Genomic DNA, 27,540 nt, shown 5'->3' with positions numbered 1-27,540 from the left:
ATTTGGCAAGTTAACACAAAGGGCTATGCTATAAAACACTCAACAAGTTTCAAAGACAGCATACACAAAGGACATAGCTCACTGATAATTTTTTTAAGGTAGGTCTCATTATGTAGCCAGGCTAGTGTCAAGCTCTCAGTCCTCCTGCCTAGTACTGGGATCATACACGTGTGGGATTACATCTGTCTCTCTATATATACATTTATATGCACATGTGTGCATTTACATATGTAATTTATATGCATATATATGTACATTTATATACATTGTGCCTGGGTCACTGATAATTTTTATATGATTATTAACAATAGGATATAGGGATAATATTTTGGAAATATCATTGGACTTTTTTTGAGACAGGGTTTCTCTGGATAGCCCTGGCTGTCCTGGTACTTGCTCTATATACCAGGCTGACCTCAGACTCAAGAGATTCACCTGCCTCTGCCTCTCAAGTGCTGGGACTAAAGGTGTGTACCACTACCACCCAGCGTATTATTGTATTTAATAAGATATGCCAGTACAATAAACCTTATTCATTTCTTTGTTATTAAAAAATCTTTTAGATTTACTTATTTTATGTGTATGTTTGACCTACATGTATGTATGTATGTATGTATGTATGTATGTATGTATGTATGTATGCCTAGTGTCCACAAACGTCAGAAAAGGGCATTCCCCTGGATCTGGAGTTATGGTTGTGAGCCATCATGTGGGTGTAGGGAACTGAACCCTGGACCCTCTGCAAGAGCAGCAAGTGCTCTTAACCACGGAGCTATTTCTCCAGCCCCTCTTAGTAATTTTTAATATGGCCACTGGAAGATTTAAAATGACATGTGTGATAGGTATTTATTACATTTTCATTTGGGCTGCACAGATCTTGTGTGTGTGCATGCACGTGTACATATGTGTATATTTTTATATTATGTGAACAAGAGTTTTTGTCTGCATTTGTATCTATACACCATGTGTATGCAAGTGCCCACATAACAGACCAGAAGAGGGTGACAGATCCCCTGTTACTGGAGTTACAGATGACTGTGAGGTGGCCAAGTGGGCACTAGGACAAAACCCGGGTCCTCTGGAAGAGCAAACAGTACTCTTACCTGCTGAGCAATCTTTCCACCCCAATGCCTTGTTTGTTTGTTTGTTTGTTTGTTTGAGACGGGGTCTCTCATTGGCCTGGAGCCTGCTACCCTGGGGATACTCCTGTCTCTATCTCCCTAGTGCGGGGATTGCAAACACATGCCACTATGCCAGTGTTTTTACCTGGGTTCTAGGGATCTAACTCGGGTCTTCATGCTTCCATGGCAAACACGTTACTGATGGAACCATCTCCCCAGTCCCTGGGCTGCACAACTCTCCTTTATCTGCACAGGATTTGAACTCACTAGAAGGGTCTAGACTGTGGTTCAAGCTGTACCACATGTTAGCTGTGTGATTTGGGGTAAATGACTCCATCTCTCTTGGCCTCAGTTTTTCTGTTTGTTTGGGTTTTTTGTTTTTGTTCTCTTATTCTTTGGTTTTTGAGCTGTAAGGGGATAGGGTAGGAATACTAAGCGTGGTCACCGCCTAGTCTACCTTCTCTCTGGCAAAGTCCTTGTTCATCTTTTAAGACTCATCTGAGATGCCTTCTCCTTCATGCATCCTTTCCTGACTCCACCAGACATGGCTCTACCACCTTGACACACAGCTAGCAGAAAAATGAAGTCGCCATGGTGTTGTGGGATCCTCAAGGGGGACAGAAGTTCCAACTGTGTGTATGAAAGCTCATTCTTTGCTTTTGGTTAGGGGACGTGTTCAAACACAGAGAGAAGTCAATAGTAATACACAGCCCTAAACACCAGCTTCTGCGACTGTGGTATTTTGGGCGTTGCATCCCTATATTCATTCCATCTGGACACAAGGTTCTCTCAGTGTCTGAGGTAGATTGTAGACACAAATACTCCTAGCCTCAAACCGTAGAGTTCCCCCATCTCTGTTTTATCCGGGGTGGGCCCTGTGTGCTGTGATAACTACATGAAGCTGAGTCTAGCCCTCCAGGGTTTGAACACTTCTGCCCTGGCTCTCCAGGATCCTCTGCTGTGTGAAAACTAATGTCTACACTGTGGGAGGAAGAGATGCCCGTGGAGCCTCCTAGCAGAGATCCCAAGGGCTGAAGCCATATAAGAGCTGAGTTCACATAAGAGCTGGGCCAGGCTGTCCACATCTCTCAGCTCCATAAGCCACCAGCGGCCTGTGGAGACCAGGTACACTGGCTTAGTGAGGAGAGGCCCCCAACCAGCCCCACAATCGAGAGGAATGACTGTGTGTCTCTCTGTATTGGGGGCAGTTTGGCTTTAGACTGCAAAGTAACAGCAGTAGTTCTCAAAACTATGGATCATGACCCCTTTGGGGGTTGAATGACCCTTCACAGGATTGCCTAAGATCATCAAAAACACAAATATTTACATCATTATTCATATCAGTAACAAAATTATAGCTATGAAGTAGCCACAAAAACAGTTTTATGGCTGGGGGTCATCACAACATGAGAAACTGTGTTAATGGGTCACAGCATTAGGAAGGTTGAGAACCACCGCAATACAGGGTTTAATGAATATTTTTGGGTGGTCCTGATGCTGAGTTGTACCTCTAAGATGCTGGGGATGGCACACTTTCTGAGGATAGCCTCCATGCCCAGACTTTGGGAAGCCATCCCACATTCTGCAATCCCAGGACTGTCCTGTCACAGTCCTGTGGGCAGCCACACAGAAAGGTGTTCACAGCTGTGCCACGCCCTACTGACAAAAGTTTCTGGGCTTTATTCTGCTCAACAAATACATATTTTGAGCAGATGAAATGTGACCAGAACCAATGCAATAGTCAGGGGACACACTACAAATACACCCCAAGGTTTTAATCTCACTTCCATTCATGACAACAGAAGCCCAGCACTCACAGGAACAACATAAGATGGATTAGAATGTCACCAGTAAGGACGTTTGTGTTCCCAAATGACCCAGGATACAGACAGTGCTGTCTCCCTACTAGACCACCTATATGACTTGACTGTGTGTCTTCAGGAGGAGCCTGTCGTGTTGTATGACCTGAGGTGACACTTTCTCTGAAGAGGACATGTTGTCATACCATGGGAAGGTGAGTTCTTCATGGGAGAATGGTCTCGGGTGTCCCACCTTGCTGGACCCATTTCATTTAATGAGACTGATCATCAGTAGCTCACGTGACAGGTGTCCCTGGTACTGACCTGCTTGGTGACGGACACTCTGCTCTGACACGCCTCTGGCCTTGTGCTTGTGTCTCATGGCACGGTTGAAGATGGAATTCCTCTGGATTGGGATGAGGCAGTGGGGCTCTTCATCTTGAGTCTCCTCCTCAGGCTCGGGTGCCTCTCTGTTCTCTGGGAGTAACTCAGGCCTCATCTTAGCGGGACAATGACTGCTTTTCCATGAGCTGCTCGCTGATTTCCTCTGAGGTTTTCCCCAGCCTTCAGAGTCTTTGGTCTCCATGGCAACAGATCTAATGGTTTCTCAGCAGGGCTGCTGGGGTCAGTGACCCCCCTGACTTCATCAGTTTTCAGCACTTTAGAATAGACAGAGAACAATTGTCAGTCAGAGTCATTGGGCTAAGTGGTCCATTCAGAGCGTAGAATCCTTTTCCATTCAGGTTTGATGAGATTTGGGATAATCTGCACACCCCACCAATTGCATCTTTGCCAACAAGAATCTCAGCGCAAACCGCTCATTTGGAGGCAGGCGTGTATCATTGTGTAATTGAAACTTGTTTGTCCTATTCATAGGCAACACTTTAAGGAAAATGCTTAGAGTAACTAACTTGCAAGTAAATATTTCCTGAATAACTCTAGACAAAGAGCACCAAATAGTGAGGGACGTCTAGGACAGCTGTGGGAAAGGAAGGGTGGCCAGTAGGCCAAGGGGGAAGGGGGGCTGGCATCGCCATGTCTCACAGGGGTCCATTTATGCCTGAGCAAACTTGAACTCCATGAGGACAATGCTCACCATCATCTGGTGGCCACGTCCAGCAGGGCTAGTGGTCTCTTTGTATAAGAAGCTTTGTCCCGTGGACTGGAGTCACATAGGGTTGTCTGGGACAAATCCAACATGGACCTCCTTCCAGAATGGGGATCTGAAGTGGTAAGGAACCTGAGTGGTTGACACTGGTGGGACAATGTGACAGAGACTTTATGGGTGCAAAAGTCATGTATAGAAGCTGTGATATAGGAACTGTTTTCTGGGTCATGGGTTGGAGCTGCCATTGCTCTCTTTGTGGGTCAGAGACTCCAAACACTTAAGCAGTTTTGCACCTTCTATAAAACAGTGGGAATTGTTCGCAGGCCCACACACACACACACATTTGCTTATGCTTCCACCTCTCCAGCCCAGCTGTACACCTTATCCTCAGGGTAGCAGATGAGCTAGGAACTTCCTAGAAATGGAGAGTGGCTTTGTCCAAGGCAGGATTTGAGGCCTGAAGCCCACAGGCCAGAATCACCCCCTATGGCACAAACAGAGGGACAGCACCTTTTTCCCAACCCTGCAGGTCTGCTTGCATTCCACAGTCTTGCTTACACAGAGCCAAGCAGATGCATGCTGCACGAAAGGCTTAGGAGGCAGGTTCTCACTGAGAACAGGGCCTACCTCAGAATAGTAAGACCAGGCATTGGAATGCTGCCTGAGCTCTTGGGGTCTGGGAGCTGCCACTTACTCCCTGATTACTGTTTGTTTAATTGTTTGTTTTGTTTTCAAGACAGGGTCTCACTATGTGGTAGCTGTGGCTGTCCTGGAACTTGTTATGCAGACCAGGCTGGCCTTGAACTCACAGAGATCTGCCTGCCTGTACCTCCCAAGTGCTGGGTTTAAAGGTGTGCACCACTAGGTTTAAAACAACAACAAAAGCTAGTAGGTAATGGCAAATGCCTTTAGTCCCAGCACTCAGGAAGCAGAGATAGATGAATCTCCCTAAATTGAGTTCAAGGCCAGTCTGGTCCACAAGCAAGTTCCAGGACAGCCAGAGCTGCACAGACAGATCCTATCTCAAAAAACCAAAACAAAAATAAATTGTTTCATTTTGTTTTTTGAGATAGAGGTTTTTGCATAGCTCTGGCTGTCCTAGAACTTGCCATTTCTTGATCCACGAAAATACCATAGATCTGTGAGGTCCCTGTTCAGAAAAGTGTAATGCTCTACCTCAGGCGTGTCCAAAGAAGGTTATTGAGGTCATATCGAGGTTGGATCGCTAATGTCGCATACCTTGTAAGAGTTCCCAGAAGGGATGACACTTACAAACAAATGTGTTGAGAAGCCCCAACCCCAGCAGTACCATGGATGATTCCCATAACAGCAAGGTCAGCCTGAGTCAACAGGGGTGGTGACTGCGGTAAAAGCTAGTGTCCCTGAGCCAAAGACAAGAACTCAAGTGAACAAACAAGGTATCTGTCCCGCCAGACAAGCAGTGTCCCTGCCCTGTCTCAGGCTGCAGGGACAGGGAAAGAGGAATCACTGAATCTGGAACAACGGGGTCTCTGTCCCTCTGGGGGCAGAAAGGGGGGACTGGAATGAAAACCATAGCTAAATATAAGGCAGGGACTTGGCAGTTCAAAGCTTTCCCCTGGTGGAGCAGACACACGGGGGCACAATTCCTGCTCACTAGAAGAAGCAGAGAGCTTTGAGATGTGAGGATCCAGTGCTACCCACCTCTCCTGACATCTCTCTTTTTCCTCTGCCTCTTACCTCACACCAGCTCCTCCTCTGAGACTATGTGCTCAGCTCAATACTGGTTCTGAGACAAGAAGGCGGGGTCCCTGGGGAGGGACCAAGTGTGGTATAGGGGACTCAGGGTGGAGGTCACTCTGAATTTTGCAGACCCTTGAAGAGAATGATCTAAGAGACATCAGGTTCCCGAGTCTAGGGACACAAAGACCATGCTGAGGTGTGGCAGGGTGTGGCAGGTTTCATACAGGTGTGGCAAGTGAATAGATACCTGGACCAGGGTCTGGGAAAGGGAATGTTAGGAATCCAGCATGGTGACTCAATGGCGGAGGAGCCGCCTGAGCTCTCAAGGTGGTGGCCAGAGTAACAGGATGGCGAGGCCCCTCGGAGATGTGGGTGGGGCCAGTTTGGGGGCTACAGCATGCTGGTTTCAGGGTGTCAGATTGAGGAGAGTCTGCAGCAGGCTCTGACCGACTGCCTAGCTACCATCTTTCTGCTCTGACCTGATTGGCTCTGTTGCTGTTGGCCTGTACTGAAACAGTACATTGTGGTGAGAGCACTTGGTGGTGGTGGGGGGGGGCGGGGACTGGTCACCTCATGGCAGCTGGAGGGGAAAAGACTGGAAAGGCAGGGACCCCCAACATTCCCTTCAAAGGCATGTCCTCAAAGACTTCCTTTCCCCAGGCCTCATCTCAAAATGGGTCTGCCGTAGTCTGGGGACCTGGGACACACTGACCCAAACCCTAGCGATTATCATCAACCATGGCAATACAGTCACATTGCTGTGGTGACTGACCTTAGCTGTCAACCTGACAGATCCTAGAACCACAGAAGAGACAAACCTCTGGGCATATCTGTGAGGGATTAATTAAGGTTGTTAGACGCACCCTAAATATGGGCAGCACCATGTGGGCTGGGGTTATGGACAGAGCATGGGCATCTGTTGCTCTCTGCTTCCGGTCGGTGGATACATTGTGACCAGCCAGCTGCTTCACACTCACATCTGCTGCCATGACTTCCCTTCCCTCCTTAAGTTGCTTCTTGACAGGCATTTTGTCAAAGACAGAAAAGTGACTTACATCAATTTAAGCTTACATTTTTACAAATGGAAACCAGATTTACATAGAGTAGACTGTTTTAGACCGTATTTTATGAGTTGACCAGTGTGCACAGTTCATGGGGTGCCCCATCAAAATACAGTTCCATTGTCTCAAGGAGCCCCCTGGATACCATGGTCAGTGAGGGTTCCCTCCTGGTTGTCTGCTCTTGATGGCCATGGAGGTAGAGCTAGGTGGCACCTGACGCCTTTAGTCGGTTGATCTCTATTTTCAAATCTGTCCACCATTGTCTGGCCAGTGCTGGTCATCAGGATTTACTGTATGCTGCTATGGATATATGGAAGCCTTTAGGACTTACTGTCAAGGGCTCTGAGCCTTGGGTTCAGGACCTGGGTTCAAATCTCCACCTCCCACTGCCTTAGCATTGGGCAAGTAAGTCAGGCTTCAGCTTCTTGTCTAGGACACAGTGGCTGTGGGCATGGGGTGGGGTGGGTGGGTGTGGGTGGAGGGGAGTGTGGGTGTGGGTGTTATCCTTTACAGCTTCTTCTGGCTAAAGTTCTGTGATCGAGGGAAGCTGAAAAGGCCACAGTGGGTGCTTGTGTAATAACAAGAACTGGGATGAGGGGTTGGGGGACTGAAAGGTGGGTGGTAGATCATAAGCCATCCCTACCAATTTCTCTAGGAGAGAGGGAGCTGTGAACCTTGAGAAAATATATTCCCAGGCCCTACCTTTTTGGGGGGCACAGAGACCCTTGTTAGCTCCACAGTCATTAACCTCACCTTGTAGCCAGGAAACCACAGCCCCAGATCACTAGTGGCATGCCCAAGCCCACACTCCATGTGTCTGACTCACAACTGTGGAGAATGTGGCCCGTACACAGCCTGGTTGAGTCAGAGGCAGGAGTGGCCATCATTTATGTGTCGTGGTGCTTGAGGGCATTAGCCAAAAATGACTGGTAAGGCTCTCAGAGCTGGGCTGAAGGCCAGGGACCTCCTTGGTGAGTCAGTGGCCTTGGAGAGAAGCACACTTGGAGGGGAGGTTATAGGAGGAGCAGGGAGCAGGCTGCAGGCCCAGCTTCTGAGATGAGGAGGTCCAGTGAGTAGCAGAGGCTCCTGACCCAGATCCCTCCAGACCCGCATGTGCAGAAACCACTTGGAATCTTGCTTAAAGCCAGATTCTGCCATAAGAGGTCCTGGGGGGCCAAGACTGCATCTATGGAAGGTTCTCTAGGCACGTCCATCCTGCCAACCTCCAGCAAGTTCCTAGAGGACAGAAGTCCAGCCTTTGCAGGAAATAAGATGAAGGAGAGAAGCCAAATGAGTGAGCTGTACATGTTATTGGCCTTTCTCTCCCTGGGTCTGGGGAACATCTCAGGTTGGCGATCCTGAGACATGGAGAGCTGGGCAAGCAGGAGGAGGCAGGAGACACAGTCAGGCTTCGGGAAGCGTGTGCTGGCCTTATTGTTGCTTTGGGGACGAGTCCTCCCTAGAGCTGAGGGTCTTTGGCAGAGTCACACAAGGTACTTAGGTACCCACTCTGCAGTAGACCACTTTGGGTGTTAGATAGGCCAAACACAAGGAGGCCCGGCTTCCAAGGCTCACAGAGGCCACTGGTGGGATCAAGTGACTACAAAGGAAAGTTACAGTAAAGAGCAGGTCACAGGAAACTACAGCTCAGAGGAAGACCCCAGGTTGGGGACATCTCCTGAAGTCGGTCATTCACTGTGCCCATAAACCATCCAAGGAAGACCTGGAATGTGTGTGTGTGTGTGTGTGTGTGTGTGTGTGTGTGTGTACCTGTTCAGTGAGCCTTACTAGTCTCCTCATAGAGGGGACCCAGGACAGTATGTTGGTCATGAAGAGGCACATGTGGCCTTCAAGAATGAGTGATTGAGGCAAGAAGGGAAATGTCCCCCAGGTAAAAGGCAGGCTTATCTGGAGCTATCAACAACAAAGGCTTTGTGGGTGAGGAGCCAAAGGTGTGTGGGACTTGACAGGACGTTTTGGGACAGTAGAAGAAAAAGCAAATGACATTTCCAACACGGCTGAAAGTCCCTTCCAGGAAAGAGCTACTGGGAAGAGTTCTGGGTAGTGGCCCTGTGTCCTTTGTGCTGCACACAGAGTCCTAGTGTGCAGAGAAAAAGTCAGAGTTGAGCCCCGCTCAGGAAGTTGCCGATAGATCTCAGGGAGCAAAAGACAAGAGGGGGTAAATACCCAAAGGGAAATAATCAGAGAAAGTTAAAAGCTGGAGTTTAGAAACTGGGGTACTAGCAGTGCGGAAGGGAAGGAGACAAAAAAACTGGGGATGGGGGTCAGAGCAAGGCCTGGACGTCAGTCAGCTCTGTCTGAGGGGAAACTACCTGTAGTCATGTGGGCATGTGGGATCAGTGCGGATCCGGAGGTAGGAGGGAAAATGCCCAGAGCTGCCAGGGAGCGGGAAGGGGTGAGGGGGACGGGGACACGGGATGGGCACAGGGGGCGGGTCTTTCAGAACCAAGACCATGCCCAATGCAGAAGGTGCTCCCTGATGCTTGAAGGGAGCTGAGACTCTCAGGTATGTGAGGTGGGGTTGCTGGTTTGGGGAGGAGACACCTGAGGAAGGAAGCCAGGGAGACAAGCTAGGATCATACATGAAAGACTTTCCAAGCTCTGCTTGTTGTCTTGATGGCTCCAGAAGGAGGGCAGCCAATGGACACTGATTTTCCCAGAGGCTGTTCAGCAGGGGGATAGGAGTGGGGGAGGGGGGAAGGGGAGGACACATTAGGCAGAAGTTGGAATTGAACATGGTCCATTGCGACAAGGTCTAGTCCAGAGCTGGCCTTAACCAGAGTGCAACCTGGAAGGTTCAGTAGGAATTACTCCAACAGCTCACTGACACTCTTTTGGCAATCAGTTTCTTCCAGCTTTGGTTTTTGTGGTACAATGGATGGAACAACCCAGGGCCCCTGCCAGCTAGGCAAGCACTCTATTCCCCAACAATACTGCAGCCCGAATCCTAGTTTCTAACCCAAGCAACGTCTCTTTTTGGTGAGAAGACTAAAACACATTGAGGTTTAAGAACCAAGTCACATCCTGGCCCCTAGACTCTGGTAGCACTCGTCTCTACTGCCTGGCTACAGCACAGGGAGTGGGGAGCAGCAGCAGAGGGGACATCAACATGCAAGAGAAGTGATGTGTGCACAGCACCTCTTTCCTGATGAGTTGGTGCAGAAAGACTGAATGCATCTCTATCCGAAAGAAAGAACAGAGACATTGGAATGATGTGGGATAGAAGTAACAAAGTCAGAGAGCGGGAACAAACAAGATTACTCCTGTCAGCTGAAGAGTGGGCTGGAGTGGCGCTGGGACTCAGGGGTCCAAGGGCCAGTGTGGGAATGGAGGAGAAGAAACCGGAGAAAGGATTCGCATGAGGAAACCTACAGGCTTGGCAGGCAGAGGCAAGGCAGGCCAACTGTGGACTGTAAAACTTTTTGAAAAACAAACTTGAAATGTTATGTTCACAGAGAGATGAGGCTGCAGATGCTGATCTTTAGGAACCAGCTCTTCAGAGAACTGAAGGGCACCGAGTTTGAGATTAGGAAATTCTGGTTTTGCGATTTGGGGGGTTGAGTATTTACACACAGTTGTGAGAGCAGAAAGGGCTAAAGGAAAAAGCAGGCCAGGAGGAAATGAAATTAGAAATGGAGTCCGTTAGAAGGATCTGGAAAGCCCCCAGGATCCTCCAGCCACACCCTGTTTGCTGGACAGTCATGGACTTGTCAGGGTCACCAGGTTAGACAGCTAGGACTAGAACTATGCCGCTCAGTTTTCCTTTACTGTGACAGATTCTTGAATCAACTTATACAGAGAGCAGGTTGATTAGGGTTTAGTGTCTGCTGGTGGTCCATCTACAGAATGGGATAGTATACCACGGGGAAGAGACAACCTTACTCTCTGCAGCAACACAGTAGAACCTCAAGGACATTGTGCAAGATGAAATAAACTGCACACACAGAAAGACAAATGTATCTCAGCTACGTGTAGAAGCTAAAAAAGAAAAAAAAATCTGCCTGGAAGTGGTGGTACGAACCTTTAATCCCAGCACTTGGGAGGCAGAGACAGGCGGATCTCTGTGAGTTCCAGACCAGCCTGGTCTACAGAGCAAGTTCTAGGACAGGCTTCAAAGCTACAGAGAAACCCTGTCTCGAAAAACAAATAAGTAAACAAACAAAGTCTAACTCTTAGAAGCAGGGGTAGAGAGGTGGTTGCTTGCCAGGACCTGGGTGTGGGAGAAGGGGAGATACTGCCAGAGGGCACAGGCTCAATCATAAGATGGGCAACAGCTGGAAGTCTAGAGCAAGGCATGGGTGGTGATGGATGGATTAACTGATTTGATGATGGTAGTCACTATGCAATATATACATGCATTAAATCATCACATAGTGGATCTTGGATATGTTCAATCTTTGTTGGTAAATTAAATATATGAAAAAAGTTATGGCTGTGGTTTATACAACAAAATAAAAAGTCAGTCAGACATTGGGGTACATGCCTGTCATCATAACACTTGGGTGGCTAAGGCAGGAGAGTTGAAGGCCAGCCTGGACTACTTACCCTGCTTCCAACAAACAACAAACAAACAAACAAACTACCCTACTTCCAATAAATAAATAAAATGAAGAAGAAATGAGGAAGAAGGACACAGATTGGTCTTGGTCTTTTAGGGGTACGATATGCCAGAAAGAAGCAGATGGCTCAAAAGGAATTTGGAGAAAGCCCAGAGGTTTCGAACAAAGGAAGGTTTCCAACTGGGTGGTCACAGGGTTCAAGGATCCTAGGATGTGGTATGTTGTCCTTTTTGTTACAACACCTGTGCTCCCTAGGGTTGTAGACATACATAACATTGCAGCTGAGTGCGGCTTGTGGGATTTCTGAATCGGGGACCTGCTAGAAAGCTTTGTATAAGGGGCTCAAACAGACCCTGGCCTAGTGTGCCCTTGAAGGAAACAAGTCACCTCATCTTGTGTTTGGCTTTTAGAGAAGTCACTGCATAAAACTGCATAGCTCTCTGAAGCTCCCTAGAGCCTGGTTAGCTCAAGTGGTCACTGGGACAGAAAACGGGCTTCCCAAGCCACAGAAAGCACCGGAAGTGTGCACGTGACAGGGAAACAGTCTTCAGTGGACCTGGGAGGAGGCACAGATAAACCCTAGCCTTGAGGACCTATCAAGGGAGGCATCAGACCCAGGCTAAGCCAGTGGGATGTTTTTGCTGTGTCTCAGCAAAAGAATTTAGAAGAAAATGTTTCAATTACAGTAGCAGCAACTGCAACATAGAATAACTTTTTTTTGGTAGTGATGGTGGTGCTCTGCCACTGAGCTACACCCTTATCATCTTTTGTGTTTTAATCGGCAGATGCCACAACCTGGAATAACCTGAGGAAAGTCACAGTGGGGGATTGTCTGCATTGGGTTAGTCTGAGGCCATATCTATGGGGTAGGTTATCTTGATTGACCATTGATGAAGGAAGACACAGCTCACAGTGGGCGATACCATTCCCTATATTTTGAATAATATAAGAGAGAAAGAAGCTAACCGAAATCAAGCAATCAAGAATCCATGCATCTATTCTTTCTTTGCTATGGATGTATTGTGACTAACTGCTTGAATTCCTGTCTTGACTTCTTGGAAATTATGGACTGCAGTCTGGAATTGCAAGCCAAATAAACCCCTTCTTCCCTAAATTGCGTTTGGTTGGGGCACTTGTCACAGCAACAGAGTTGAAACAGAAAAGTCATGCACAGCAACGATAGCTTGAAGAATAAGCATTGTTAAAGCATATCCACCCAAGTAAGACGCGTTCTCTTACACTGCTGTAATTTTAGGGGGAGAGCACATAGCAACATATTTTGTACATCTTTCCAAATTACAGTATGCAGTCCCTGTTATTGAGTAATGTTTCTCTAACCAGTGTGTCCATATCCCTTAACCACCTCAGCCTCTTCCAGTCACTGTACGCTCAACTGTTGTGAGGTCATCTCTGAAAACATTTCATTGTATGTATTCATCACACTTGGTACTGTGTTACAAAAAGACACCCCACACACGCATGTGTGATACATTGAGTACAGTCCCGAGAATCCCACTCCCCTCTCCTAACTCCTGTTAGTTCATTAACTGAGGGCTTGCTTACAGTTTCAGAGGGCTACAACGCCATCATCACGATGGGAAGCATGATGGCAGGCAGGCAGGCATGTTGCTGGAGCAGCAGCTGAGAGCTCACATCTGATCTGCGTGTTGCAGGAGGCAGGTGGGGGGCAGGAGAATGGGCCTGGTGTGAGCTTTTGAAACTTCAAAGCCCACACTAATAATTCACCTCCTCCAAGGCCACATATACACTGTTCTTACTACATGCCAGAAGAGGGCACCAAATTGAATTGTAGATGGTTGTGAGCCACCATGTGGTTGCTGGGAATCGAACTCAGGACTCCTGGAAGAGCAGTCAGTGCTCTTAACCTCTGAGCCATCTCTCCAGCCCAAGGCCACATCTCTTAATGCTTCTTAAACCTACTAGGAACCTGACATTCAAATATCTAGCCCTATGGAAGTCATTCAAACCATCATAGCTCTGCACTGACACAGGGCTACTATCCTAAGCATAAAAGGGACTCAAGTCACTTTCAACAGAAGGGCAAATAGCCCAACTTTTTAAAGTGAATGTGACAGTTTGAATGAAAATGGCCACCTTAGGCTCAGAAGAAGTAGCACTATTGAGAGATACGGTCTTGTTGGAGGAGGTGTGGCCTTGTTCCCCATGGGGGTGAACGTCGAGGTTCAAATGCTCTACATAGGTCCAGCGTCTCTCTCTTCCTGCTGCCTGCTAATCTGGATGTAGAACTCTCAACTACCTCTCAGCACCAAGTCTGCCTGTATGACACCATGCTTCCCACTATGACAATAATGGACTAAACCTCTGAACTGTTAGCCAGCCCCAGTTGAATGTTTTCCCTTGTAAGAGTTGCTGTGGTCCTGGTGTTTCTTCATAGCAATAAAATCCTGAAGCAGTGGGCAAAGGACCTAAGTAGACATTTCTCAGAAGAGAACATACAAATGGCCAACAGATGTATGAAAAAGGGTTCAAAGCCACTAATCGCCAGCAAAGTGCAAATCAAAACTACAGCCAGATACCACTGCACCTCAGGTAACACAGTCATTAAAAAGAAACAAATGTGTGAGGGCATGAAGAAAATGAACCTTTACTCATGGTTGGTGAGAGTAAATCCATACAGCCATTAAGGAAAAACTGGAGTTCCTCAAAAAAAGCCATATCTATGCAAATCGTATGCAAATGTTTATGGCAGTATGCATTATTGCTGTGAAAGTAGAAACACCCCAACTGTCTATCAACTGACTATAAAGAGTGGTACGCCTATATAGTAGAATATTACAGTCTTGAAAAGTTCTTTTGACACACTCTATATCATGAGTGATCCTTGGACACAGTTTGCCAGGTGCAGGAAACTGTTCACAAAGATACTCATGACGGGAGACCCCGTAGAAACAAAAAGTAGGTGAGTGTTATACAACAGCCATGGAATGTCCATTCTAGATGGGTGAATTGCATGGAACCTCAATAAGGTTGTCACTTATATTAAAAAAATACCAATAAAAGTTTAGAACACTGATTAACAGTTGTAAAAAAGAAATCCACTTAAATCCTCAAACTATCCTCCCAAATAAGTTCTGAAGGAGCGAAAATGTGAGAGAGTTTCTTCAAAGCACAGAGTATTTTGGAGAAAGAATCTGGTGGTACGAGGCTCTGTGAGTGGACTGGCATTGAGGGTGCGGGTGGGGTCAGGGAAGCTGCCACCCCTCACCTCTGCCTGGCCTCTCCTTGCATAAGCTCACTGCAGCATGCTCTTAGAGCCTCCTGTTACTGCACTGTCAAGGAGGAACAAATTCTAGGATTAACACAAGCTTGCAAAAGACTGCTCCACGGACAGTTTTTGAGGAGTGCAGGACGGACATTCATCTGCCCTGGGGTAGAGAGTCTGACTGGTGTTTGGTGTTGAGTATCCTGGGATGGATCTCCTAAATAAGTATACAGAGGAGGCTTGCCTGTGTGTACAGAGAGCTGCCTATCTGAACAGATCACGGGAAGAGAAGGGGACAGAACCCGTAACAGGGCCAAGATTTTCCTCAAAAGAAGAGTTAAAGGTGGGGTTACGCCTCTGCAATTGCAGCACTAGGAGGTAGAGGCAGGAGGATCAAGAGTTCAAGGTTATTCTGGGGTAGATGAGACCCAGGCACAAAAATAAAATAAAGAGCAGATCGGAAGCTAATGCATCCTACAGGCAGCTGAGTGACAGAGCCGTCGACCTTCCCTTCGGAGGGGTGCGAAGCCCTGGCACATGACACCAACCTCTTCCCCCAACCCAACCCCAGCACTGGAATACAACATGTTCAGTAGCATCAGTCGTGGGGGACCGAGTCCCGGCTCTATGCTGTCACCTCCATCAGCCCGACATGTACCCCAAATCTTTTAGTGAGCTAGCTCTTCTTGGGCCACCGTTTTGTGACTGATAGAGAAAAGAATTTGAGGCCTAGCCACCCCAAAGCAGAGCTGGAGATTTTTATGAAAAATATCTTAGTATAGGCTTAATTGTGAGGGTCAGGAGGAAGAGAGACACCCAGAAGAATCTAAGACATACCTGAGCGTGCTCCTTGAGGGAGAGTCAAGGTCCATGTCTCGCTATTAGCCGTAGACACACAGCATTTGATGCTTCTAGAGCTTTGTCTGACAAGGTTGCTAGGAAATCTTTCCTTCTTGCCTCTTTTCTCTCCTGACAGTGAAGATTACCAGGTGACTCCAGAGATGGTGCCGATGGAGCAACCGTCTGATAACATAAAGTCAGGAGCCACTAGAATTGCATAAGGTTTTTAGTACACTCCCTTCCCCTGGAGTTTTTTGGTGGGATTTCTAGAAATTTGCAGGCATCCAGTTGTTAACTGTCCTGGAATGCTGGTGGGACGCTTCAACCAGTCTCGGTGGGGAAGGGCTCCCTTCCCTTCTGTCCCCGTGATCTTGCCTGTCTTTCTAGCCTGCCTTCCTGGGACCCTCTAGGATGAAGTTTTTGAATGCCCCCTTTGGTGATTGAATGAGGCACCTCCTCCTCTGGAAATGATAACCGCACAGCAAGAGAAGCAGAGCAGATGCATTTACCAAAAACGGCAGCATTCGTTTGAGCTGTGTGGGTCAATGGCCTCTCTCTGGTTTTAATTAGCCTGGCCTCTGATGTGTTGAGGCCATTTTTTGGGTTGAATTCGAGAAAACACTGCAGCGTGTGAGGGAAACACTTAGGCTCTCCCTGTGTGACCAGGTTTCAGGGTGAAGGCATGCCTGGATTCTCATATTCTTTGGTATGTTTTTCACATTAAAGCAAATGTTAGTGAGCTTAGCCTACCAGCTCATGGTGCTCGTATTAAGCGTGCAGATTGCTAGACACTCAGGTGTAACCAGACCCAGATTCCAAAGGAGTTCAGGACTGCTGTTCCCAACATCTCCTCCCCACCCTCAAGGGTAGAGACTGCCTCTAGCAAGGATCTCTCTGTGTTGGGGAATTTATGTGAGGAGGTGGTGCTTGTAATATTTGGCCGTGTTTCTGTGAATTGCCTGATTGTACTTGGTTCTCAATCTCTGGCAGTGGCTCTCATCTGGGTACCCCCAGAGTCCCCTGGAAAGTTAACACATGAGTTTTGACTCGGGGGTGCTGGTCTGGAGCCCCAGAGTATGCATGTCTGAGAAGTCCTCAGAGGGCAGATCTTCCTTGAATATCTCCTCCTGTCTGGGAAAGCAGCCTGTCCTTGTCACCACTGTGCCTCCTTCAGGGGCAGCATGTGACAGGAAGGCAGGAGAGTAAGGTAGAGAGTGAGCTCTGGAAGGTCTTTAAAAATTAGTAAGTGGCCGGGCGTTGGTGGCGCACGCCTTTAATCCCAGCACTCGGGAGGCAGAGGCAGGTGGATCTTTGTGAGTTCGAGACCAGCCTGGTCTACAGAGCGAGTTCCAGGACAGCCTCCAAAGCCACAGAGAAACCCTGTCTCGAAAAACCAAAAAAAAAAAAAACAAAAAACAAAAAACAAAAAATTAGTAAGTGAAACAACAATAAAAAAGAGGAAGACTGGAAAACCTTAACAGACACCCACTAAATCCAGTCCTCCGGCATGGGCAGAGAGACACTCAAAGTAGCTGGGGGCTCATTATAATGTGAAAATGCACACCCCTGGTGGAGATTCACCAGGTTGTTCTAGTGTATTTCTGTTGCTGTGACACTTAAAGCAACCTGGAGGAAGAAAGGGTTTATGTGACTTGCAATTCCAGAACACAGTGGAGACAGAAACTTAAAGGCAGGCCTGCTCACTCTTCCAAACTAAATCACCTCCCACCAAGGAATTCACTTCACAGCCAATGAAGATCAGCAGGAATTGGGAAGCGCTGCTTGCCAGCTGCCATGTGAGCTAATTTTCTTACCCAGCTGGGGACCACCTGCCTATGGACGGATGCCACCCATAACGGGCTGAGCCCTCCCGAATCAATTAACAATCAAGCCAATCCCTCCCATACATGCTTACAGGCCCATCTGATCTGGGCAGCTCCTCAGTGGATACGGCCAGGCTGTATCAAGCTGACAGGTAAAGCTCACGAGGATAGATGCTGAAGAAACACATTGTATACAGAACTACACCCAAGATCAGACTTGGAGAAGCCCATGATATACAGATGAGAGGAAAACAAAATTGGTCTTGTGAAACGTAAGACACCCCTCCCCCATCCCTTGGGCAGTGGGACCATTTGAGTTGTTTAGTTTTGTGTTCCCACAGCTTCCTCCCTTGTAAGGTATCTTTTTCAAATCAAAAGCGAAATCAAAACTGTGTCTGCTTCTGCCACAACTGTGTTTCTCTGATCACCTTTTTATTCAAGCACCCCAAAACCTGGAGTTCCACTGGAGGGGACTTCCAGAACCTGATATTAACCAAGTGGCATCTCTGGACCAGGTGGAGACTAGACCAGTGTCCTAGGGTGACACTGGCCTTTGCACTCGAATTGGGAGAGTTTAACGTCACAGTTCCCTGTGATAAGGGGCATGGGCCTCCTGGCTTATTGCTAGTTATCCAAATCAGATTCCCTCGGGAGTGTGTAAACCTACGGTAGAGATTTCTTCAAAGCTGAGGGATAGATTTCCAGGTATAATTGGGTCAGACCATGGCCAAAAGGCTCCAGGGTCCTGTCACACACAGCAAAAATTTACCTTTCCTTTCCCTACTCACAATAGTGTCACCAACTTGGAGGACAGTGGCAATGTGGTCAGAACCTTCTGGAGAGGAAGCACTGAGACTTGAACCCCATGATCTTCCCACCCCATTGGGGGAAATCAAGGCTGGCTGGGTGCTGACCTGTACACGGAAATTCATTGCTTCTCCCTCCCACCTGGGACGAGGGACTGGCAGGGACCGTCCCGGGTTCTCTCTCTGAGATGCTCAGTAACTTGCCTCAGATCATACAGTTGGGAAGGGGGTGAGGCAGAACTGGAATCCAGGTTCCACAACAAGGGAGTGGCTGCCTGCCACACAGGAGTGGGAGGGGACTCCACCAGCTGAGGAAGCCTGCTTGCCCTTAAGGAACAGCAACGGTCAGGTCAGAGACTCGAAGACCGCCAAGCTGAGCTGAACACCCTCTGCTCATTAACCCCTCTTTCCACACGGTGCAGCCCTCCACGAGGGCAGCCCTGGGCAGTCAAGGGGATAGGAGCCCAAGGCAGGTGCAGCTGTCGCTTCAGGGTGTCTGTGGAAGCCCCTCCCTCTCCTGTTTACTGGGTGCTGCGTCAGACCGGTTGTCTCCTGCTAGTTCTTCTGTAGCCAGCATTGCTACCAAGCTATTTTCTCAGAGCAAAGCTGTGGTTTTAGCTGGATGAGATGGATCACGCCTTTAATCCTAGCACTCAAGAGGCAGAGGCAGGCAGATCTCTGTGAGTTTGGGGTCAGCCTGGTCTACAGAGCAAGTTCCAGGTCATACAGAGCTACACAGTGAGACCCTGTCCAAAAGGAAAAAAAAAATCCCATATGGAAGCCATGTTTGCTCAGTCTCTTCTATGTATTGTCACCCTTAGATAGGGTGTGATCCATGGGCGGAGTGATCTGCGTACAAGGCTCAAGCTTAAGAAAGAGCCACCTCAGGCCACTGCCCTTGGCAAGTGACACACCCACCTGTGGGCAAGGCTTTCTGTTCCCGCCAAAGAGAGGGGAGCTGAGCTAAACTTGTAAATCGCAGAGAAAACAGACTCTGAGAGTGGATGGTGGCCTTCCTGTGGCCAACAGGGTTGGGGTTCGGGAACCACCTCCCTCTACTGGGTCTTTGTGGCACTCGGAGAAGGGCGGTTTGCTTGTCTGGGAGTCGTGACTCATCCAACGGCGCACATTCTAAAGCATTCACAGAGGCCTGGCAACGGCAGGGTCAATATTGGTGTCAGTCGGCCAGGACTGCCACAGCACGGCATACAGGACCTGGTGGCTTAGCAGAAAACTATGGCTTCCCAACTCTGAAGGCTCAAGGGTGAGGTCAGAAGGCCGGCATGGTGAGGCTCCGGCAAGCGCTGCCTGCCCCTGGCTGACAGACAGCCCTTACTCTCTGCCTCGCATGACCTTCCCTCCGTGTGCGCATGGTGGGGGCGGGGCTTTCCCCTTCCTTCCTTCCAAAAGGGATGTTCTCAGCCTGACCATCTGCCGTCCTCACCTCACCTAACACTAAGCACGCACTAGAGCCCCATCTCCAGACCTCCCCACTCAGGGTTTGGCCTTCAGCAAAGGAATTTTGAGGAGACAAATGTTGGGACTGTAGCCGTGGAAAAGGAATGAAAGTAAATGATTGACATCCAGGAATGTGAAAGAAAAAGGAGGAAAAACCACAAAAGCAGTGCCACAGAAGAGTTTCAGAGTGGAGTCAGTCGGAAGACGGGCCTTAAGCAGGGCCCCACAAAATCCCAGCGCTGCCCCCTCCACCAGTAACCCAGCTCCTGGCACATCTACACTGGATAAACACACTTTGCACCAAGACTCGATGTGCAGGTCCTGAGCTTGTGGACTCTGGATCCCTGGGCATGTCCGTTCTGAGGCTGTCTTCTTCTCTGTGTCTTCTGTCGTCCATACAACACTGTCCCTTCTCAAAACTCAAACTCTGTGCTCCCTGTCCATTCAGGGCCTTCTTGTACCTGTGTCTCTGAATTGCAATTCCTACTGTTTATTTTTAAAGTGTTTGTACCTCTAAAGTCAACACCTGAATTACAATTCCCAAAGCTGTAAATAAACTCTTTTCCAATGTTGGCAGTTGTTTTAGTGAGGATTCTCTAAAGAAACAGAACCAAGGGGATTCATTCCTCTCTGTCTCTCTCTCTCTCTCTCTCTCTCTCTCTCTCTCTCTCTCTCTCTCTCTCTCTCTCTCTCTCTCTCTGTGTGTGTGTGTGTGTGTGTGATATGTATATGAACATATATAATCAGAATTTTTTAAATGAGCTTTAAAATAGTAACAGTGACTTTAAAACACACCTGAGATGCTGTGAACCCTGGGCGTGGTCCTTGAAGCTGGGTGCCCCCATCAGAGTAGTCCCAGAAGAGCTCTCTCTCCCTGCTGGAGGCGACAGTCAGTAGTCACCCAGTCCATTGGGTGGGTGTCCCAGCCATCCCAGTCTGGCAGATGTCCTTTCCCAGAGTACCCTTTGCCCCTGCAGGGATCAGGGTGAGACTCTCTGAGGATCCCAGCCTCTCCCTGTCCCTGCTGGTCCCTTCTCAAAGGCCCCTAAGAAAGCCGGAAACCGCCGGGCGGTGGTGGCGCATGCCTTTAATCCCAGCACTCGGGAGGCAGAGGCAGGCGGATCTCTGTGAGTTCGAGGCCAGGCTGGACCGATAGCCTCCAAAACAATACCGAGAAACCCTGTCTCGAAAACAAAAAAACAAAACAAAACAAAACAAACAAACAAACAAACAAAAAAAACCAAAAGAAAGAAAGCCGGAAACCGGACTGGAGGTGGGGAAGTAGGGACGTATTCAGCCTCTGATTTCTGAATCCTGTCCATCCCTACTTCTTCCTCTTCCCCTTCCCAGCATCCTAGCCTCCATTCCTGGGGGGATCTCCGTTCTCACGCCGCCCACCGCCTCTGCTCTTTACCTGGGACCTTTGCATCTGTGCGTTCCTTTGAGCAGTCTCCCGGAGCCTCTCCAGAGCCTACACCCTCCAGCCCTATCCAGCCCTGACCAGTCCTGTCCAGCTTGTCAGCCTTATCTGAGGGCTATTCTAAGCAAGAACTACCCCTCAGGCACAGGACAGTCCTCCAGGCATGGGGACCTTTTCCTTCAGATGCCGAGAACAAAGCTCCCCAGGGCTAACAGCCAGCAGAACAGTTTGTGCTGGGGACAGAGACCTTCACAAAACACATGTTGTGTCATGCTCCTGCTAACAGTTCAGACGTGGGTGGACTTGTGAGCATGTGTGTATAGACAACCTCAGGTGTTCCTCAGGCCCCATCACCTTGACTTTTGAGATGGGGTCTCTCACCGGCCTGGAACTCACCAAGTGGCTAAGGAGGCTGACTAGCAAGCCTCCTGTCTCCACCACTGAAGTGCAGGGATTACAAACCCAATACACAACATCTAGCTTTTTTACAAAGGGGATTGTACTTGGTTCCCTATGCTTGTGCAACAAGCACTTTCCTGACTCTCTGAGCTCTCTCCATCCTACCATACCTTTTCCTGGGTTGTGTTGTTTTGGTTTGTTTGTTTGAGATAGGATCTTGCTACATAGTCCTGCCTGACCTGAAACTTGCTAAGTAGCCTCTACTTCTGCCTCTGCCTCTGCCTCCTGAATTTTGGAGTTACAGGTTCAAGTCTCCATACCGACAACTTTTAAAATGCTCTTCTAGGCCCTGCCTGGCTCTTCTTTCTCCTCTCCTCTCCTTGGCTATGCTGCCAAAGGGAATCCAGGGCTGAACACAGCCACTTCCCTGGAACTAGAGCCACTTAAGTAATTTTTATTCAGTACTTACTTCATGCTGGGTTGTGGGGAGTCAGTTCCCTCCTGTGACTTCCTGGGGTGCTACCTACATGGTACCCAGCCCCCAAACCTGGGCTGCAGCTCCTTGTTCAACCCTACCTTGCAATACTACCTGCTCCTGGCACAAAGCTGCTACTGCCTTGCCCCTTCCATGGTGTCTAACACAGAGGCTTGTCTTCAAACTCTTTCCCTGCTCACAGTGTATTGAGTGTCTTCTAAGCAGATAGGGTCCATGGGGCGAATGACTCAGGCTCAGATCTGCACCAGGCCCAGGACACATCACCAAGGCAGCACTGGCCAACCAAAGATTGTTTCTGTGCACTCAGGCCTCTGCCCCACAGACACAGGGCTGGACAGTTTGTGATGCTAGGTCCTATTCTTGATCCATCATCCATCCATCATGGGGGTCTGGAAAGGGCATCTCCAGCTTTGGTCATTTAAAGATGAAGCACAAACCACACCAGCCTACCCACTCAAGGTCACCCAGGTAAGATACAGCTTTTTCTCAGCGGTCCCTAGCATCTGCCTGGCTGCAGATCCCCCCTTTCTCTCTATTGAAACAGCAGGGGTGCACAGACCACCTCTTTGCTAAAACAGACACTACTGCTCCATCATAATGCTCCTTCCTTTAAACTCAGATGGGGCCTTGTTGTCTTGAATGAATCCTCTGGGCTTCAGCATGGATTAGAGTCACCTGTGATGGAACCCATTTGCCATTCTGGAAGCCTGGCCAGGAAGCTGAGGAGCATTTGGGCTGCTGGAGCCTGGCACTCAGTTTCCTCATCCTCCACCAGCCTGGCCCAAAGCGTTAACCCTCTTTCTTAGTTCCCCCAACCTCACTCTCTGAGTGGTCCTGGGACTCCTAACTCCTGGGACTTTTACTGTCGAGGCAACTTCTGGGATGTCTCATGTGGGACTGAGTAGGGGGAAGCACCCATGGGGTGGTCCCTACACCCCAGAAGCATGGGTCTGTGGCTCCAGCAGAAAGCAGCCACACCCAAGACCCTTCTTTCTGGGTACTCAGCTGGAAGGTGAGGGCCTCCTGACTTCATATCTGCCCTCTCTAGTTGGCTGTGTTCATGTGCTTTCTGTGGTGACTAAACCAGAGATCTACGTTCCCAGGCCTCCCAGTGTCTGGGACTGTCGTAGAGATACTTCAGGCAGGTTCCAATGCAGGAAAGGCAGGTCTCAGGTATAAGCTTTGGGTGGTAGAGTTTCAACAAAAATAGCAGGTATAATTGATCCAGCATGTGTCGACCAAAGTTAAAGATAGATAACGATATAAGCATTATTATGGGATGTTTGGTGTACGCAATCTATATTACAGCTTGTTTTTGACTGTGGTTTTTACCACACTGGAGTATTTTCAAAGAGTTGTCTATTCTATCTAAATATGTATTTAGAGATAGATTTAAGAAAGCTCTAGTTTCTCTTAGTTTAGTCTTAGTAATGCCTACCCAACCCCAAAGATGTACATATCCCAAGACCCAGGACAAGCGGCTCTGTGAGTTTACATGACAAAGGAACTCTGTAGATGTGACAAAACTGAAGACCTTGAGATAGGGGTGGGGTGGTGGTGTCGGTCATTGAAGATGGAGGAAAACCAGAAATCATTGTCTCAGGAAAGACCATTTCTGCAGAGGCCTTGATTTGAGAAAAAAAAAACCCACTTTTTTGTTTTTCTTGTTTTTGGTTTTTCTAGTTTTTGGTTTTTCTAGTCAGGGTTTCCCTAGCCATCCTGGGACTAGCTTTGTAGACTCAGGTTAGCCTCAAACTCACAGAGATCCCCACCTGCTTCTGTCCCCCGAGTGCTGAGATTAAAGGTGTGCTCCACCACCATACTGCTGAGAAATCACTTTGAGTTTTTGTCTTTCAGAGTGGTGAGGTGACACCTTTGTGTTATTTAAAAGTCACAAGTTTGTGCCAGGTTTTTTGTTTGTTTGTTTGTTTTGTTTTGTTTTGCAGCAATGCCAGATAGTTAATACACTTATCCTCCTTATGGAACATGACATCCATGAAGTTTGTTAACATCCATCTCCCAAGTCCCTTCCAGCTGGCATTTATCAAGCCTTTTTGTTTTAATTGGACCACTAGGATTTGGTTAGGAGAAAAAAGTCTTCATTTATCAGAAGATATTTATCCCTGGAAGAAAGCAATCACTGGTTCCAACATGCTGACCTAGAAGCAAGAGTTGGGGACACACGGGCTCTGGTACCTTGGAAAGAGGTGGGCTCCCAGTTAGCCAAACTCACATGCTTGAGGCATCTTGGTACACTCTTCAAAGACAGCCAGTTCTGTTTAAGTATTTTTTAGAGCTATTTATTTAGAAATACATATATACACATATATGCATCTACAAATACATGAACACACACACACACACACACACATACACACACACACACAGAGCAACAGAGGACTCCTGCTTGCACGAAGATACACACACATACTTCCCTGAACAGTGGAGTTTCTCATCTCCACATCAGCTATCAAACTTAGATCCTATTCAACCGTGCTCCAGTTATATCTTGGCACAAGTTTGGGGAGTACATTCTGGCCTAGACTAGTTTGTAGGTACATGCACAGTAAGGCAAACTTCGTCCTTTGAATGAACTTTTAGGGAGAATCACCTATTTATTATCTTATACTTATGCATAATTGGGTGTGCATATGATTAAAATCAGGGGTGTTGTGGAAAGGGACTTGCACTGTAAGCAGAGATTTACATCATCCAATCCTGTCAATCAAAACGGAGAAACATCTGTGCTACACGCCTTAGTAGCCAACTCCTACCTCTCTTGAACGTCATAAAAGGAAGCCCTAAACACTAATCAGGGCTTCTGAGTACTCTTTTACTTGTGGGGCCACTGTCATTCTTAACAATGTATTAATTTAAAACAGCCACCAAGAGCACCCAACCTTTCAAAATGGTGGTGAGGAGTTAACCGTATCTCAGTCGGTAGAATGCTTGCCTTGCATTCGTGAGTCCCTGAGTTTAATCCCCAGTACTGAATAAAGCAGATGTGTTACAGTGGTGCAGTCCTGTAATCCCAGCCCTGCAGAGGTGGAAGCAGGGGCATCAGAAGTTCAAGGTCATTCAGTAACAGACTGGGATACATGAGACCTCCCTGTCTCCCAAGAGAAAGAAAACAAGATAATAGAGAGTTCAAAGAACTGTATGCTCATAGGAGGCCTCTTGAGCCTCCACAGCCGGTATCTACCAGCAGCAACCCAGTGCTCAGTTCCTGCTCTAGCTGGTTGTGGGGGCACAGATCCAGCAGACACAGATCAGGGGGACAGACAGCACAAACGGGCATCCTGAGAAAGCCCAGTGCAAGAGGAGCAGGAGCAGGACCTCACCCTGCAGGACACCAATTCTGCTGTTTATCTCCCACGATTCTGGGCAACCTCCAGCGTGCCTACATTCTGGCAATTTCTGCGACATTGCCTCCAACAAACACACATGTTTACCAAAGACAACCCAGGTGGATCTGATTTTCTGTGAGCCTTGACAGGGCTTCTTCATTTCTTCAGCTCAGTTAGTAGCCTAAGATGGCAGAGTGCAGAGATATTGCTTTAGATTCACAGTCTGCTCCAAAGAGGCCAGAAATCCACAAGAGCTACAGGCAACTATGCTGATAATTTCTGACACTAAGAAGGCTTGTCCCTGGGCCAGACACCCCTTTAAATCTAAAAACAAAGGATCTGAGAGTCACTATAAGGGTCAAAGCTGATTTCCTAAAAAGGAACTCCTCAGAAAAGGAGGCTTCAGTCCAGCATGCTAGCATCCACCCAGGAATGTTTCCTTTAATTGCAAGCGACTTTAAAAAGACCCATACTTCCCTGAGTGGGTTTCCACCTACAGAACACCCAGGATAAAATAGGATCCTGTACTGAGGTTCTAAAAATGGGAAACAGTTGAAGGACGCTTGCCCAACTAGTGGGGATCTGTTTGGATGTGAAGCAGCTCTGGGAGGGAATCTGATTCTTAGGCTCCTTGAAACTCTCAAGGGAGGTGGCTGTCCATTTTATGTGAGATTGAGTGACACTGTGCAAGTCAGCTGCTGGTGACCAACTCTTCCTACTTCAGATGGGACCTGAAGTCAGGGTCTTTACACCCAATGTGACCTTCCTGCCTTACCCTCTCTGACCCCTGCCCCAGAGTTCCCAAACTTCTCTTGCCCCTTTCCAGACACCGCCCAAATGACTTGTTCTGGAGACCCTGTCAGGAGATACGCTCATAAGATAATGAACTAGCAAGTCCTTTGTAAGCTCTTTAAGGGTCTAGATGATGACTAGTCCAAGCCACTGTCCATAGAAGACCCCATGGCTGACGCATGCAGTTCCCACCAAAGATGAAGAAGACAAAGTCGGAGCCAGCCTGCTGTGTCTGCAAGGGAAGGGTGTATTTCCTGGGAGGTACATTGTCCTCATGTACAGGGTCCCCAGCTCTGAGTCTCTGAGTGCCATGGGTGGGAACACTCCTCCACCTTGCCCCTGTTTCAGCAATCACATTCACCCAGAATCCTTTACGTAGGCTTCTACTTCCCCAGGGGTTTCCTATTCTGTGTCATTAACACTCCAAGCCTTCATCCCTAGGAACTCAAAGCATCCAACTAGAATGAATGTGGGAAGCTACTGCTTTATTTTCAAGTGCATACAGCCAGGCTATCAGCTATTTTCTCAACAGAAGCTCACCTCAGGACATTCTGGAGAATGCTTGTCATTAATATTCAGACTCACTGTGGTGTCCCTGAGAGAGGCCAAAGAGTCTACTGTAGCCACCCATAGGAAACAGGATGACCTGGGTGTCTCCCTGAGCATTTTCTCTGCTCTAGAGGTTGAGCTCCTGTCCATGGTCCGACCTTTCCCAAAGTGGAAAAAGTGACCAAAGCCAAGAACAGAGGAGAATTCGTCAGGGGCCTGGGCTGCTCTGCATAGAAGTGTCCTCCCAGGGCCTCGAGCACAGGCCCTAAAGGGACACCCCCAGTTGGCTTGGCCCAAACCTCTCTCATCTCTGTGACCCAGTGGTGATGCCTAGGGTGAAGCCATGTCCTTGGCTCTGCTCATGGAGGGGCTTCCAGCCAGCCTTGGGTTGGGGCACAGAACTGTTTCCTCTGCCAGCCTGATGGCCACTGTCACCTCACCTGTGTCCCCAGATCCACTTCCAAGCCTCGTGTGTACAGGTGTTCAGTTCCTTGGTAAGGGGATAAAGGAATAGAGGTGATGCTGGAGGGTAACTTCAGAGTACCAGAGCAGGTGTGTGTATGTGTGTGTGTGTGTGTGTGTGTGTGTGTGTGTGTGTATCTATAAATCCTATATATTATAACATATATAAATATACATAAACATATCTATCTCTATGTCTACCTACAACTATACCTATATCTAATCTGTATATAAGTCCCAGGAGAAGAAACACCTGATACAGGGCTGTCAGGCTCACTCCATTCTTGGGACAGTGACTTCTGTGCCTGGTGGAATCATCAAGACTTGGTGGCTCTGGCTACTTTAGGACTCTTAGATAGGCACAAGTCCACTGGTGTGAGCTTGGCATGATGAGGTCAGGGCCTCCACAGGCAAAGCAATGTTTTAGATCCACCAGCTTTCCTATAAAGAACCCCCCCACACACACACACACTCCTGGGAATAACATCCATGAAAATCTGTGCTCGGCAAGTA

The 27,540-nt window shown here is 48.2% G+C and overlaps 1 protein-coding gene across 1 annotated transcript in view; it reads right to left on the bottom strand.

Annotated features, from left to right (window-relative positions):
• The window catches only part of Ngef (neuronal guanine nucleotide exchange factor), a 92,751-nt gene that overhangs the window by 63,741 nt on the left and 1,470 nt on the right, over positions 1–27,540 (bottom strand). The window contains exon 2 of the mRNA XM_040753086.1: positions 3,245–3,579. Coding sequence (XP_040609020.1) covers positions 3,245–3,506 — 262 coding nt within the window. The 5' untranslated portion in view covers positions 3,507–3,579. The remainder of the gene's footprint in view (positions 1–3,244; positions 3,580–27,540) is intronic.

This window comes from Mesocricetus auratus, unplaced genomic scaffold, assembly GCF_017639785.1.
Source record: "Mesocricetus auratus isolate SY011 unplaced genomic scaffold, BCM_Maur_2.0 Super-Scaffold_100010, whole genome shotgun sequence".
Classification (NCBI taxonomy): domain Eukaryota; kingdom Metazoa; phylum Chordata; class Mammalia; order Rodentia; family Cricetidae; genus Mesocricetus; species Mesocricetus auratus.
Note: the sequence above shows the minus strand (reverse complement) of the source record. Positions and strands in the feature narration are given on the sequence as shown.